Here is a 17,468-nt window from a genome sequence, read left to right as displayed (position 1 = left end):
CAGCCTCTCAGCCCCACTCTACGTCTCACATGCTCCCCAGAGAAACCTGCTGCTCAATTTGTCTGTTTGGAATGCACACAGTAACACTTGCTAATCAGCTGAAAGATCAGAGTAGAAGAGGCCTGGGAGATCCCTCCATGTCTGATGGCTAAACTCGCAAATAAACCAAAGCAAATGAGGTCTGGAGCTTGGTTGCCAGGAACCATCCAGGTAGAAACCCCAAGCTCCTGGTAAAATGCAGAGCAATTCCCGCAGTTGCCTTCTTTGCTTAGAGGTTGCCAATTCATTAGTAATGAAGTGGGTCTAGCATTACTGAAGCAGGCTCTAGAGGGACCTAGTTGTCCTCTCTCAATTCTTGTGAGCTGAGGTCCCACCTTCCCCTGGAGCTCTCTTGGTCCACTATCTAGATCACGGCTTTTTCCCTTTATTTGGGATGTTAGGAATCGGGCTATAATAACTATGCTGGGCTTTTCTATGTTCCAAAGGGTGTGCACGGCTCATCAGAGTTATTAAACCCCTTTATTTTACAGCAGTCTTCCTGCAAGCAAGAATTGTGTTTCCTGATGCTTCACAGAGGATTGCATTTTGAACGCTTTTTATTCATTATTGCTTTTTGTCAATTTGTCTCCTTAACCAACTCCCACGCCATCAGACTCAATGATATTTAACAAAAAAAGAGAGTTAGTTTCTGTCTCTCATGGAGCACAACATACTTGGGGAATCCCCAGCTGCTGTAATGATCCACTGGGAACCTTTACAATCCAGAGCAGGTTAAGGAAGCCCTGAGACTGCTCTAAACAACACGGATGATGGATTTGGTTAAAAAAAAAATGTGGCCCCAAGATAAGGGAGCCACAAATGGATATTTTATGCTCAGCAATTGTTGGGCATAGTTGAGCATTGAGCCCTAGAGAGGGAAGAGACCTTAGGTCATTTTGTATGACCCACTGAAAAGGATGAAGCCCCACCCACACACCAACGTTGCGGGTACTGGAACCGTAGGCACTGGTTGGGCTGAGCTCTCTGTAACGATACTTCAGTTCTACATATACCAAAAGGATGTGTTTTGATCACTACAAGTACAGTCTCAGGTGCTTTGCTTAGTTGAGTTTTAAATTATTGCTTTTTGCTGTGAACTATTTTTCATAGGGATAAGATATGTGATTAAAGCTATTAATTTATTTATTTTTGTTATCCAAATCTTAAGTTTATAAATGCAATAAAACATTCCATGATATGAATGAGGGTCTAATAGAGTTCTTACCAGGTGCACTTGAAGTCTGAAGGCAAATGCCTTGGGCAAAAAAAAGTTTTATGCACCTCTGGCTAATTATTCACAGATCTCTGTAAAGATTCTGGAGGAAGGACAATTATTTTGCATGCCACTGTGCTGACAGAGCAGTAGGACATATCCCAGAGCTCATATAGCTGGATAGGCATCTCTTTGTAATGCAGGTTGTTATTTCTATTTACATACAAATATTTGAATGTCAAGAAATGTATGAATTTTGCAACATTTTTACAAATGCAAATGACACTTTCAGCTAACTCTGCGCCAAAGGAATATGCAAGACCTGAAGCCACTTAGCCTCCATATACAATTCAGAGAGAGGACTCTAGGGTACATTCCTTAGTACACAGCAAGGGACTCCAGCATATAAATAGAAACCTTTGTGTTATTCCACTTACAGTATTTATATTCTGCCTACCTACATTTCTTGCTGCAGTTTCAACAGCTTTCTTTATTGTTTTCCTGAACTATTGTATAGTGTATTTAAAAGTAATAGCTACATTTCACCCTAGAGATGGCTACAATTCAGTGATGGCAAGCAATCTTGTATAGAGGTAAATGCTGCTTCCTCAGATGTCATTCCCTGGTGCCCAAATGCCATGCAGTCAAAGTGGGCAAATTAATGGCACAGAAGAAGAATCTGTAGCAGCACACCCTGCCTGGCTGTACCCCCTCTAGAACTGCTAAGTGTTCCACACTAGGTGCTGCCCTGACAGGATTTGGTGGCAAGTGATTGCTGAATTAAGTTCAGATTGCTTTATAACAAAGGGAGTTATAATGCCATAATTCTCAAGGTTTAACTGCTACTCTGCTCAGTCACCATTTAATTTACTTCACAGAACTTAGTGTTAAGCAGCTTTAAACCTAGGAAAGTCAGTGAGCTGCAAGATATATATATTTCTCTTAATGAGTGAGTTATAGAAAAATCACTTCAAGCTGTTAAATCACCTGGCAGTATGCCTCAGAACCGCTACACATATACCTAGGAGCTAAGCTACACCCTTCCACATGAGCTGTATCATGCCGTGCATTATCTAGGTTTCCCTCACTTTTAAAAACATGTTTGAAATATATTTAGCCTTCTCTTCAGCCCACATCTAGAATTCCTGTTAATCTCACTAACCTGCAAGGGCCTGAGTTCAATGCTCTCTGTTTTAGATGGTTAGAAAGAGGCGCCGACTTTCTGGTTTCCCTGAGGGTACTCGACCCCCACTCCGCCACAGGCCCCTTTCCACTCCACCCCTTCCCCCAAAGCCCCACCCCTGCCCTGCCTCTTCACACCCCTGCTCCGCCCCCACCCCTGTTCTGCTCCCTCCCCCGATCACGTCCCACCCTCCCTTCCTCTGCCTCTTCCTGCCCCCTCTTCTCCCTCTCTCTGCCAGCACACCGTTGAACAGCTGATCACCAGTGGGTGGAAGGCACTGGGGGAGAAGGGGAGGAGCTGATTGGCAGGGCCACCGGTGGGTGCTGAGCACCCACTATTCTTTTTCCTGTGGGTGCACGCAAGGAGTCGGTGCCTATGGTTATAAATACTGACTGCTCTTCTGTTGTTTGATGAATCTGAATATCCATCTGTCATATTCCGCCCTTGCTCAGACGTGTGCAACACTGGTCTTGTGGTTAAGGCACTGGACTAGTGTTCCAGAGACATGGAGGAAGTTGGCATAGTCACTGGCTTCCTGTGTCATCATGACCTAGTCACTTATGCCAGATTTTCAGAGAAGTGCAGCAATAAGTGCTATAATGGGAAGTTCTGGGTGCTGAGCACTTTTGAAAATCTGGTCCTAGGTGCCTGAATGGGATTCAAGCTATACTGACAATCTGGCCCTGGCTCTATGGCACAGTTCCTTATCTGTAACTGGGGATAATAAGATTTCCCTACCTCACTAGGCTGCTGTGAGGACAAAATGAAGTTGTTCTACATAAAAGTTGTGTTTTAGTCTTAAAATGTTTCCTGGAGCCTGGTTTTCATCTCACTTTTCACTAGTTTAGCTGTTCTTGATTTAAACATGTAGAAGCAGGGAAATAGGGCCCCAGAATTTTGCCTCTGTTTAAACAAGTTTTCAAACAAAACGGAAAGATTTTTAATTGGCCACTAGGAGGCAGTGGGCCACCGAGTTACCCACTCTCTTAGGCCTCTGTCGAACCCTGCAGTTGTCCTATGATTCCACCTCACTTGTAGATATTTGGCACACTTTTGCGTTCAAATTCATGTTCAGCAGGGAACAGTAGTATACTGTTTATTATTTTAATCTGGAAGCAGGGACTGCAGCTTCCTTCCAAGGACTAAGGAGGGACCCAATAATTTCTTCAGATTTTATGCTTGTAATTTGAAAACCTGCATAGTTCAGACACATGATACATACCAATTGACTCTCTGTCACTGTAGGTGTCAGTATGTAAAGATTAGCCTGCAAAAGAGTAAATATATACAGTGTTACATAAACTAGTGTAATTCATTATAACAGTCACATAATCTGGGATGAGGAGGAATGCTTATTCACTACAGAGGGGAAACCAGGAGGAGGAATATTTCCATAGATTATCAGTGGTTCCTGGATGGTGGGAGGAGTACAACATTACATTTTATCATGTCACTTGTAGGTATTTTTGTGTTCCTAATGGAAGAAAGGCATTTGAGCAACAGTATATTCCCCTGAAGAAGTCTTTATATGAGATGTAAAAGTTTGCCTCTGCAGGGTGGACAATTAAAACAACAATCATGAACATGTATTTCCCACGTGAAATTAAGCCTTTACTAAAGTCTCACAGGACTCGTTACTGGATGGACATTTCTAGAGCATTAAAATTCCGCCTATCTTTCAAGGAATATCCTCTCCTACGAGTGAATTCCATTGAACGTCACTAGGTTTCTGTACAAAAAGACACTTCCCTTCCTGCAGGACACGTTCAATATTAAGGCCTCAGGTCACTAAACTTAGAGCATTCTTTGGTTAATTAAAAACTCTTCATCTATAATAGCTGGGCTTTGATTTTAGAACTGCAGCATATTAAGAGCCAGATTGTGGCATACCCCTTCAACCTGCACTGGATGGTATTACGGCAGCAGCCCAAAGAAGGGATATCGACTGGCTCAACCACAATTCCTCCTAGTGGTTTCCAGTAGCAGAGTAGCTCCATCATCCTGGGAGAGGGTAGAACATGCACACCTCTTTCTCCTACCAAACTCCACATGCTGGTGTTGTCTGGGAATGGGACCAGGGACCCATCTTCACTAACCCCAGTGGGGTGAATAGTGCCACCACTGGTCATACACCAGCACAGAGCTACCCAGTCACATTGTTGCTAGTTCCTACACTTAGAACAATGAAGGAAGGCTCCTAGTTCCCTCTCCCCCCTTCTAATGCCTGCATGGGGCAGCCACAGCACTTTCAGGCCTGGGTTTCCACGGCCTTGTACTTTGTGCAGTCATTTACGTCTGTGGAAAGTTAGTGCAAAATGGGTATCAAGTGCTACACAAGGAGGAATACTGGTAGTTGAGAATTCAGACTTTTCATTTTTAAATACCCTTGAGAAAACATCAAGCTATGACCCAAACGATTTGTACAGACTGTTGCCAAGAAGTAGACTACAATAACTAACTAATTTGTGTATACAAACACTAATATAATGTAAAGAAAATATGTAAAGTGGCTTAGCAGGATGACAGCTTTTGCTGTGTCTGATTGACTAACAAACAAATTAGTATGCAAAAATCATCTATTTTTCTTCTGTAACCAATGGCACATTTAAGACAGCTTCTCAACAAGCATCCAATAACAGAAATTATGCATATAAATAATTATATTGTCAAAATACCATGCTAATCTTTGTAAGTCAATTGAATTTCAGTTGAACAAATTAATAGCTATTTAAGATAAAAGAAACATTGTGCAACTTCCTTGTCAAAAAAATTAAATTAAATTAAAACATCATTGCTCCAAGCAAGATCACTAGTCATGAGGTAGTGAGCATATTGGATGAACTCACAGTTTGATATTAATACAATATAGGTCCTTACAATTGGTGACAAATTCAGTCCCAGAAGGTCCATCACAGATGTTCTTAGCTTTTGAATTCATTAAAAAGCGACACGGCTTTCTTACTAGTCCAAAATAGAAACCTTGATCCTAATGGTATGTTATTTTGTAGCCCCTTTCTGTGGCACAAAAGAGCCAAAGCAAGCTACCAGAGAATAACCCCAATAAATGGTGATTCCTTGGGTGGTATAGAGCTGTATTAATGGTTCAGAACTAGCTCCTTCCCCATACCCTGTTATAGGTGGTGTACTAAGTGTAGTGTGACCTGGCTATTCACAGCTGCCTATGCGGTTCCTTGGAGGCCATGCCTCAGAGTATAAGTTAGAGCAGCCTTCAGGATAAGTGATTATAGGGAGGTCCAGACAAAAAGGAATTCCCCTGGACGCACAGTATTTGGGGGCTGAACATACAGGAAACTGAGCCTCTAGATACACAGGATTTTGTTGGCGTTTCTCCAGATCTAAAGCCTCCTCAACCCCTGATAGATTCCCTTAAGGCAGCAGTTCTTCTGTCTTCTGGGGACGCCCTGCAGGTGGCAGCAGTCTTGGCCTTCTGCACTCTTGAGGAACAGCCATCTGAGCACTTTCATGTGCATTATTCTAGACTCATGTTTCCACCAGCCTACGGTATTCACCTGCTCCCCTAACCCCACAAATAAACAACTCCAACAATTTCACATTTGGGAACAAAATATAAAAAATTAAACACAGGCAAGAAGACTTCTATGTCTGAGTAGACGTGAGACTTTAAAATGTCAGTGCATTTGTAAAGATCACAGAAAATGAACCAGACTGTAACCCTACCGTGTTAAAAGCGTCTCACACACCGGGGAGCTCCAAAAATAATATCTCAGCCAGAAATTCTAGTCACTGTTTGTCTTGTAAGGATAGTTCTACTTAAAGCAATGTTTCAGGCACAGTTTAGAGATTATAAGAATTACACTGGAATGGTGAGCAATACACATGATCATCTTCAAGGTACAACATGTCAGCTTGTTTATGCATATCACTAAAAATGAAAATCTCCTTTCTATTTAGCACAAACTAGCACACTCTGTCCTGTAAAATTCACATTCCATAGTATGCAATAAAAAAAATCACTTCTGTAGCTACTTGCTCAGAAAACAAAATTGCATTGATCAAGCTGGGAACAAGCTAGTAAATCTTTACTGCTTTTGCCTGCACTGCGCCTGATCTGTGATTGAGTAGAAAGATATATTGGTGAATAATGAGCAGACATATGTCAGCATATGAAAAAAGGGGTCATAAATAAAATAAGGTACCTTCCTGAACTGCTTATCCTAAGGAGAATAAACGTGTTAATTGAGTTTAATATGTTTTAATAATTAATAAAACAAATTACTTATGAGAACTAATTGTATGTGTGTGTGAATTTAAGGTGGCAGAGGGAGGATAGCAAAGAGTCAACTTTTCCAGTCACAGTACACGTAAGACAAGAACAGCATGGTCGGGGAGATGCAATTAGCATCAGAGGAGAATTAGGCCTGCCTGCAAGCATGCTGTTTATCCCCTAAATTAACAGAAACAACAAAATCAAAAATCCTTTCCTCAGTTTCCCCTGCCTCTCTAACAACTGTCCTATTTTCTTAAAAAAAAAAAAAGCTTCTTAGCCCCATTCTGTGGAGACCAGTTCTCGAGGTGACAGGATATTTTATGCCCATTCAGGGCTGAATTGAGGTTTTTCAATACGAGAGGATATGAATGTCATGCCAAGCAAGTGCTCCTGGTGAGACATTTTGCCTCAGATTGGCACAGCACCTTTAGGAGTTCTGGAGGGGTGCGAGCCAGAGTGGCCTTTGCTTCATCTTTTAAAGAACATCACACGTGTTAATCCTGTGTGCAGCCAGTGTTCACTCTTTGGTCCTCCATGCCCCTCCTTGGGGAGACCTGCCCCTCTGCAGGCATTAACTTCAAGCAGAGTTTGGTGACCATTCCCGTGCAGAGGTGCATGAGGAAGGAGAGGTTTTGGCATCTTTTCACCCTAACCTTTGTAACTGTACCAGGTTTCTCACAGATGGCAACCAAGGCACAATTGTAAGGATGTATCTGGGTGATACAGACCGTTGTCTGCAAAGGAATTAGACTGAGATCACCAGCTCACACCACACTGAAGAGCCACCAGACCATAAGGCTTGAGGTGGAATTGAAATAATGGTAAGAGGTATCAAGTCTCGTTTCCAAAACCTTGAACTATTCACTTCCCCTACCACTGTAAAAAAACTTTTCATGTCCTAGATGGATTTACTCCCTTCCCTCAGGCAGACCCAGCTATTATTGCAAGAAGGATGTTTAATCCTACAAAATAAGACATTTCTGTAGCTAAAACACAGAGTAATTATAAAGGGACTTACATATCTGGTTTCCCGTCCAGCTGCTCTCTGCAGTGTTGCAGACATCTATACACAAGATAAATTGATACAACATGCAACCAACAGTAATCTGACAATTCCATGAACTTTTATCTTTGTAGCAAGATATTAACTGCTAAAAGTCTAAGAAACCATCACTCTGCAACCATTATGAAACGTTCATCAGAGAGGTGAGATGTGATTCATTAACGTTTAGCTCTCAGTGTTGAGTAATTGTTTGACTTATTATATTATGTATCATAAAGATGTGACTCCAGCATCTGACCTCATAGTGTTATAGTTGCCCTTGGTATTGTAATCTAGGGTGACCAGATGTTCCAATTTTATAGGGACAGTCCCAATATTTGGGGCTTTCTTCTATAGGCACCTATTACTCCCCAACACTCCACCCCAATTTTTCACACTTGTTATCTGGTCTCCCTAATGTAATCTCTGGACACTCTCAGAATGAATCTGTTAACAGACAGAAGGGGACATATCCAACCCACGAACAGGATTTCATTTCTATTTCCATAGGAAATGTATTGGAATTATCTTTGGGGTGAGGTAATATATTTTATTGGACCAACTTCTGTTGGTGAGAGACAAGCTTTCGAGCTCCACAGAGCTCTCCTTCAGGTCCGGGAAAGGTACTGAGAGTGTCACAGCTAAATATATGATCAATCAGATTGTTTAGCATAAGTAGTTATACATATTCTATGGGACCATTCAGACTGAAGTGGCCTGTTAACACCCCTGCAGCCATAAGGCAAAGAGCGGGGTTAGTTGGTTACAGATTGTTGTAATAACCCAATAAGTTCCCTCCCCTTTGCCAGGTACACTGCTACATCAAAGGGGCAGGAAGAGATGGCGCAGCAGGGACTGCCTGAGGAGGCTCCATCAACCCTATAGAAGGAATACCTGTACTGCCAACTTGCCCCAAATACAAATAATCTGGTGCAAGTGGACCTAAAGGTTCAGAGTCTCCCCTCTGAACTAAACAGTCACAGTCTTTATGACTTCTCCTAAAAAGTAATACCTGTCTGTCCATACCTCTAGATTTTCCTCATTGCCCATCTGCTTGCCCTGTCTATATTGTCTGGGTTGCGGGAGTGCAGAAAGCTTGCTGAGGCTCAGCAGTAAGCGGCTAGAGGATTGGGGTACTCAGCACCTACAGCTGGGTTCAGCCTGTTGGCCATTCACTCAGACGTCCTGCCTTCTGGAAAGCCAGGTATCTCTGGATTGTTCCCTGACTACTGGACCTTCAAAGGACAAATTCCCTTTCTTCATACACTGCAACTACTTCTGCCTCCAAGTAGATATGTTGCAGTGGAGAGGAAGTGGCTCAAAAGTTGTAGCTGCTCTCTCCTCCCTTTCTCTTTTCTGTGTCTTTTTAGACACTAAGGGGAGGATCTGTATTGATCTGTCATCTTTTAAGATTAAATGTAGCTTTCTACTGTTACAGGTTTTGTATCTATGGTATGTGGCCAAGCTTACGCACTTACTTTGCCTACGTCTGAATCCATTGAAGTGTGCAGGGAAGATGGAGAAGATTCACACCGGCGCTGAAAAATGGGATTTGAAAGTGCACAGACTTTGTTAATAACAAGAGAAGATGGAAAAGAGATAAAACATTTAAATTCCACATTAGTGCTGTATTACCATAGGCAAGGGATCCTGTAAGACTTGATCGATGGCAGCACAGAGTTCTTCAGTTTGTTGCCTGAGCTGGGCAGGGGAGCACATCTGCAAAAGTAGAAGCAACAGCTGAATTAGCTTTGGCTTTGTGAGTCCAAATGAAACACTGGCTGAAGAGATTTATTGTGATTACCTACCTCCGAATTTGTGTCTAACGTGGCATCCTCGGTCACTTTTTCTGTTTTAATTGGCTCTTCTAATGCCTAGAGATAAATAAAAATTGTTCTGATGTTAGACTGGATGAAAATAAAAACATGTTTTTCAATGTGAAAGTTTCCTTACTTGGTACTTCCCCGTATCACCTGGGAAAGAAGATAGCTGTGTTCCAAGCTTCGTCAAATGAAAGTGACCATATCTTGAAACATTAAAGATGTTCTGCACAGACAGAGCACCAAATTCCAGTGATATTAGAGAGGGTGAATGTCTCTAATATCTCCTGGTGAATATTGTTATTTTGAGCCTAATTATTCTTGGAGTTCAGAACAATATCTAAGATGAAAATTTTTCTGCATGTAATTTAAACCCATTGTCTCCCCACCAATGTTTACTTGCAGTATGTTGTTTAGGCACTAGATGTCTCTATGTGCTGTATACCTTCCAGATAAGGTGTGGTCCATGGTAAACAAGAGAATAAGACTGGGACCCAATCTCTGCAGAAGTCTGTTGGTTTGTGTCTGTGGCTGCTTTCTTTAATAAAATGACTCCTGTTTAAGAAGCACTGAGATTCCATATAACTTAACAAAGGATGCAGTAGGGTTTTTGTTTTTGTTTTTTTTGCGGGGGGAGGAGGTTCTAAACAAAAAATTGTGTAGATAAAGGAAAATCTTTGTTATACATTAATAAAAGGAAAACTCTCTAAAGCCTTAATGGCTGCAGTGGGTGCCTTAATTATAAGTATCTCTTTAGATTTCCATTCATTTTTTTTCTCTCTTCCTCTCACCACAATTTCTCCAAAGCAGAACACAAACCCAATGTGCTTTGAGTCCAGGTCAAACTTTCAAACCCACAAAGTTGGTATCGGCTTGAAATTAGTGAAAACGAATTTGCCCATCTCTAATTCTGCTAGTAAGTGCTGAATACCCACAAAAGCCAGGCTTAGAGGAGAATGCAGAACATCATTCCTCTTTTCCTTTCTTCTTCTAGGTTTTGACCTACAGCCTAGTTGCTGTTACCCTGTTCCTGCTTTAAAGTGACTTCCAAGGAGACGCCATGCTAAGTTACCATAATTACCCTGGAATCTGTGGGAGAACGATGCTAGACCGCAGGAGTCAGGATCTGTGGATTTTTAAATCTTTGTGCTTTTTCAGTTTCCTTTGTATTATTTAATTTTTAAAAAATATCAAAAGAGCAAAATATATTTATTTAAAGTTAGTCACCCTGACCCCTACATGCTCCCTGCTTCAGTGGGGTTCTGTGGGAACAGTGACATCTCAGCATGGTACATGTCAGGGCTCCTCAACACACAAGACAGTGTGGTGACAAAATAAGCATGAGTTTACATAGTGAGGCATGGAATACCCCTCTTTACCCAGCTATTGAGAGCATTCAACACAAAATTGTAAAGTTACTGGTATTTTACCTTTGCTGCTATTTCAATTATTGTCTATCGTATTATATATTATAACATATCATTTAAAGTTTTAAATCAAAATGAAAGGCTTCCATCAATCTGAAGTGATTTTTTTTTAAAGATCACTTTCACTGAAAATGTTTAAATATCTGGATTTCATTCCAAGTCCAAATGAAAACAAATTCGGAGATCTCAAAACCCTTCCAAAAACAGAATTTCTGTCCTCTGCCCAGTTAGAGTAACTGGTAATGTGTCTGGATATAAATTAGAAAAACAACCTGTTTTATTTAGATACTTAAATGAAATAAACCCTCAGAATGAAGACTCTGCTAAGCTTCTAAAGAATTCCTCCTCCATTAGGATACTGAGCACAGTAAATCACTAAGAAAAAAAAGCTTTACATGATCAGAATGCTCCCAGTGGTTGAACACACTCTGAGATGGGGAAACTATTACTTAGTAGCATCTGACTAGTCTTTCCACAAGGTACCACATATGCAAAAGTACTACAGTGGGCAGTTTGAGAAAACATATGGCTAATCCCTTCGGAATGCAGTCATGGTGTGATAGCCACTATTGGGAAATTTGTGCTGCTTGTTGCCCTTGTTGAAACTGGAGAGATGGATAATTTAAATTTTCAAGGCCACTGATCTAGAGCCTTTCCCAAGCACTACATCACCACTGAGAAAAAAAACCCACACATATTAAGAAGTTTCACCACTTTTCAATTCCTCTTATTTTCGCTCTCCTTCCTTTGGAATGCACAGCTAGATTCCCTCAAAGCAGTGGAAGAGATAAGAGGAAACTGGTTTATGGGTACTCAGTGCCTGTACCCAAATGGATTCATTTTAATATATTTTTCCTAGTGGGTACAATAACAGTGTATCAAAATATAGCTGAATTTCTTTTTGATCAGTGCAATATTTTGAATTTTCACATGGTTGGGGAAAAAAAACAGCATGCAAGTGCTGTAAATTATTTGAAAAGTATGATTTTTTTAAAATTAAAACTGGCATTTCTCAGTCAACCACTGGCCATGTCATATAATAATCTTACATTGCATCATTATTGCTAGCAGCAATATTGAGAACAAGCCAAGCTTGTCATCCTAGTCTACTGATTTAACAGTATGAAAAACAGCATTCCTGCTTAAATCCTTCACCTTTCACTCAAATATTAAACAGAAGGGCAATATTTTCAAGGTGAAGTGTAACAGAGCATAAATAAGGTGCTAAGTGCATTTCAGTGTGTAAATCAGATAATTACATGTCTAACTGCTCATTTGTCCTTACAAATGTGAGATTTGTGTGAGTGCAATGTATGCATCTCATTGAGATCAGCGTTGATAGTATGGCCCTCCAAAATTCCCGTGATTGCTAAACCAGTGTTAAAGCAGAAAGGAAATGGATGAACAATCTGATTTTGAGCCTGGATATTTAATTAGAAGATCCAAGGCTCTTTACAGTACCGATTGCACAGAAATCAATCACTTCACCCACTAGTGTAATTATCTATTTTTCAAATGGTTCAAGACCTATACTCCGTTCCGTACCAGCCACACTCTGTAAGTATTGTCTTCTTATCATATGAATTTTCAGAATCCTGTGTTGAGCAAAGCAAGTGAAGGGTTTTTGGTTGTTGTTGGTTTTGTTTCTGGTTGTTGGGGTTTTTTTTTTGGGTGGGGGGGAGGAGGGGGAGTTTGCTTCATCTTTCTAGCACATTTTTCCTTATCAATACATTTCTAAAGCCTTACCATATACGAAAAATCCTTTCTACATGAGGCAGCTTCAACTATCATCAGCACCTCGTATAATTATATTATCTCTTAAAGATCCCGGGAAATGCCACTGAAAGGATTGACTACCATGAAACTTTGATACAGTTAGAACTCAGAAGTCTGCAATGGCTTTTAAAAAGAAAGAGAGATCTCCAGAGCCTGCTTTGCAAAATTGTATGTTGACAGATAGGTTGGCCCTTTTAATAATCACACAAACTGATTAATCATTTCTTTTCCGTTTCACAGCTAGAGATGGATCTCTAGCTAGAAGTAAATGTTTTTTTAGCATGACTCTTTGATGCAAGATATTCATCTGGCAAATGTGTGATTAGGTGGGTTTCCTGGATTGTTTTGTTTTTCCTAGGTGTGTAAATCCTCTTGAAATGTTGTTTTAGACCCATATGATTTTAGTCAAATGATATTGATTTAATGGGGATAGCAAAGCATATCCCTAAATGCTAAATCCAAATAATGTAAAATCATTCTCAGTATTTCCAACCAAAATATGATACCATATTTGTATGCTGTTTGTGAAGGTCAGTCACAGAAACATACAGCACTAACTTGTAAGAAACAGTTATATGTAACTGTATAGTAGACATGATAAATATTCCCTCTTGAGAGCTAAAAATCAGCTGCGTAGTGTAGGGCAGACTTTTTTTTTGCTTGGGACTCCAGAGTTAAGAAAAGTATAACTGGAGGTTTTGCATTAATGACTTGTCCAATTTGATTCTAGCATATTTGAAAACCAAACAATTGTTGCTGAGTCCGAAGAATGTTTTATTTAAAGGATTATCTACTCAAGGCTCTATTTTAAAAATCCCTATTCAGGGAAAACATTTGTATAAATACAGTCCTGAGAGCAGCTTTAACAAGACTTCCACTCTAGGTAGTTTTGAGTTAGTTTGCTCAGTATTCTTTGAAATAAAGCCATCTATCATGATCCATTTTGAGTGAAAGACACCTTTATGCCACATTTGATAAATGAAATCTCTAAATAATTGATATGTTATGTCTGAAAAAGAAATAATCTGTCCCGGAGCTGGAATTTTTGAATTAGAGTATAACCTGATAATATTTAAATAATGGAGGATAAGAATCAAGACTTGCGGGATAATTCAGAATACAAAACAACCTACAGTTACAGTAGATGAGCTATCTTTTTTTTATACTTGCTGAACAAAGGCAACATGTTACTCGGTATTATCAAGCCCCATCCCTTCTGTACAATGATTGAAGGGTTGGTCCCATCATTATCTGACATTGTATGCTGTGATACAAGGCAAAAGGAAATGCCTCAATAATGAAAAGGATACCAGTGTGGGGTATATGATCAGCACAGCACATAAGTAGTAAGGAAACATGTTCCAAAAAAGATTTTGAGAATTAATTGTGCCAAATATTATAATGTAGTAAGTTTATGAAGACAACTCTTTAACATTTCAAAATACAAATTTTTACGGTCACACATCGCTAGAGTCACTTTGATGACTGCCATCAGCAGATCGGTAGGTAGCCCACTACAGTCACACTGGCACTGGAACATGGTGGAGATCAAGAGGTAGATTGAATTCCACTGATCTAGGTGGAGTTTTGACACAAACTGACTTCTGACTCTATAGGGGTTAGTGAAGAGCAGAAGGGAGGAGGCCATAATGTAAACTAGCTTCCTGAAGGACTAAGGAAATAAGCTAAGCTTGTGAAAGTAACTTGCAGTGGAGGGGGTGGGGAAATGGCACATTTTATTTTAGTAGAGCTAACGCCTTTGGATTACAGAGGTCCTGGTTTGGAGTTTCAGCTTCACATGCAAAGTTCAACCACTGAATGGCGTATTCCACCAGTTAGATACACCTTCCTTGGGCTGGCTTGACAACAGATAGCAACAAAACAGTTGGGAATGAGAGTAGGATTGTATATGTTTGCACTGCTAAGGGAAGGAAAGAGCATATGATGTACTATGATGCATTGTCTATGTGAAAAGACACTGAGTTACTCTTATTGTCCAAAAATAACAAGGAGTCCTTGTGGCACCTTAGATTCTGACAAATTTATTTGGGCATAATCTTCCGTGGGCTAGAACCCACTTCATCAGATGAATGGAGTGGAAAATACAGGAGCAGATATAAATACATGAAAAGATGGGAGTTGCCTTACCAAGTGTGAGGTCAGTCTAATGAGACAATTCAATTAACAGTAGGATACCAAGGGAGGAAAATAATTTTTGTAGTGGCCCAAACTGTCCAGATCACAAAGGGTCTTCCCATTAGCTCACCTTGCAGAGCTTCTACATCTGGCCCAAGAGTGGCCCAATTTAAAACAATTCCATGGAGTAAAGAGCTCCATTAATTGACCACTCCGGTGTCTGACCAGCAGATGAAAAAACCAATGAGCCACTTATCTAACAATGGGGGGAAAGTTAAAGACCCCACTTCAGTCAGCACACTTGGAGGAGAAAAAAACATTAGAATTACTGTCTTTCTTGGCCCTCTGGTGTTAAAATGACAATAGTACATTGGGGATCCATAAAAGGAAGTTTAAAAAATATACCCTCCCAAATGTTATATGTACAGAGAGAGAGAAAGAGATTAGAGACAGAGATGGATTGATTAGACAAATAAAAGTTAGATACAGGAAGAGAAACATATCAGCAAAAGAAACAAAATCACCATCACCTTTTTATCATGTGATCTGGTACATGGTATGAACTGTGACTAGATCATAGACTTCAAGGGCCTGGGCAAACACATTTCTCTTGACCACTTGAACAATTAAATGTCACTGCTTAAGAAATGAAACAAGGATTGTCTTATTTTTCTAAAAATGCCTTTCAGAAAAGTCAGACAATCCTTGTTTCACCTCCTAAGCAGTGATATCTAATTATAAGCAGATGATACTTGCTCAGCTTGTGTTCAGTAGTGACTATCATGACAAATAAATGTCTGTGTTGGATATTGCAGAACAGCATTTCTTGGTGCAAGAAGTGTAGCTCTAAGAGTATGTCTATACTTCAAGTTGGAGGTACAATTTCCAGGTCAAGGAGATATCCCTACACTAGCTCTGATCAAGCTAATGTGCTAAAAATAGAAGTGTAGCCACGATGGCTCAGCTAGCCACCGTATGTACCTAGTATCTCCAGTGGGCTTCTACTAAGGGCAGCTAGCCCGTCCCACCATGTGTACCACCACAGAAACACTTTGTTTTTAGGGTGCCAGCTCAGTCACAGGTAGGGTGACCAGATGTCCTGATTTTATAGGGACAGTCCTGATATTCAGGGCTTTTCCTTATATTAGCACCTATTAGCCCCCCCCACCCCACCCCCTGTCCCAATTTTTCACACTTTCTATCTGGTCACCCTAATCTCAGCTAGGTCAACTATGTCTCCTCAAACTGGAAATCATACCTTCAGCTCAATGGTCAGACATACCCCAAGACTTTTTACCTAAACTGGCCTGATCTTGTCAAGAATTATATGCTAAAAGAAAGTGATTTATATAATTAAAACCTAGTTCTCTTGCACCTCTCCTTATAAAAACATTAGGTTAAAAAATGTTAATAATGATAGCTGGAACAAACTTATTGGCAATAACAACAACTATCTTTGGGCTAGACTGTGACTTGATCTACAGACCTTCACATGAGTAATAACCCCTTTCCCTTGTGTGGGCTACCAGGACTGGGTGCCCTGGGCTTTGTAGGTGCTGTGTGCCTACTTACATCCTCCTGGAGCTGGTATGTGGAGAATGTGTGTCAGCCCACCCAGTTGAACTGGTACAGGAGGATGTTGTAATTAGTTGCTGGTAAAGGCCAGTAGCAAATTACTCTCCTCCTCTCCCCAAAATGAGGGAGAAGCAGGGAGGGAGCTGTACCTTAGAGTGGTGCTTGAGTCACAATACTTATCATGCCTATTTGGGGTACAACTTACACACCACCCTTAGTCAGGCTGTGCATTAAGGCATAATCTAGTACACTGTAGCCTAAGTTATCTGAGCCCGAGACCCAAATCCTGCCTTAGAAAATCTAATTTCTACTGATATGGTATGAACTTGCTTTCACCCTTTCAGAATGTGCCGAGGTTACTATTTTCAATAGAAAGGGTGATAACTAAGGTCTTCTCTCTCAATGCTAGTGTCATTTCAGACAATACCTTCATTTTCTGATGACCCTATCAACATTTTCTACAAACTCAATTTTATGTATTGGGAATAAGGTACATAGAACTAGAAAAAGGTAGAAATTCCAAAGAGTGTTACCAAGATCCATTCCTAAAATGGAATCACCCTTGATTTGCACCATATGAAATCAATGCTCAAGAAAAGGCTGGACATCCAAGACTTCAATAAGAGAAGATATAATCTGCAATCAATGAAAAACTTCAATCAAGCATTAGCGAGTTTTTAAAAATGTATTAAATGGTTTGAAGAAAAAAATTCAGTTTGTATCTGTTAAACGTGGTGTGACTTTCAAATATGCCAACCATTATCTGCTAGCCTACCATTAATAATACTTGACCAGGGGTAAAACTCTAAAAAGGACCTATTGGTATGTCTACACTGCAAACTAAGCCCATGCGCAGAACCAGGTTGAGACCAAGCCCTGCTTCCATCCACACACAAATCAGTTTGACACAGGTCAGCAAGAACTCAGGACCTGGGTCCTAAGACCTTGCTAGTAGATGTGGGTCAGAGCCCAATTCCTGCTATGACTTGGGTCCGAGCTCTGTCATTT

At 40.4% G+C, this 17,468-nt stretch overlaps 1 protein-coding gene across 1 annotated transcript in view; it reads right to left on the bottom strand.

The window, feature by feature from the left end:
* The window catches only part of MLIP (muscular LMNA interacting protein), a 169,608-nt gene that overhangs the window by 60,561 nt on the left and 91,579 nt on the right, over positions 1-17,468 (bottom strand). The window contains exons 7-11 of the mRNA XM_077811585.1: positions 9,535-9,600; positions 9,362-9,445; positions 9,205-9,264; positions 7,703-7,747; positions 3,658-3,702 (exon numbers count right to left, since the gene is read on the bottom strand). Coding sequence (XP_077667711.1) covers positions 3,658-3,702; positions 7,703-7,747; positions 9,205-9,264; positions 9,362-9,445; positions 9,535-9,600 — 300 coding nt within the window. The remainder of the gene's footprint in view (positions 1-3,657; positions 3,703-7,702; positions 7,748-9,204; positions 9,265-9,361; positions 9,446-9,534; positions 9,601-17,468) is intronic.

Source organism: Eretmochelys imbricata, chromosome 3, assembly GCF_965152235.1.
Source record: "Eretmochelys imbricata isolate rEreImb1 chromosome 3, rEreImb1.hap1, whole genome shotgun sequence".
Lineage (NCBI taxonomy): Eukaryota > Metazoa > Chordata > Testudines > Cheloniidae > Eretmochelys > Eretmochelys imbricata.
The sequence above is the reverse complement of the archived record's forward strand: the minus strand, read 5'-3'. Positions and strand labels throughout refer to the sequence as shown.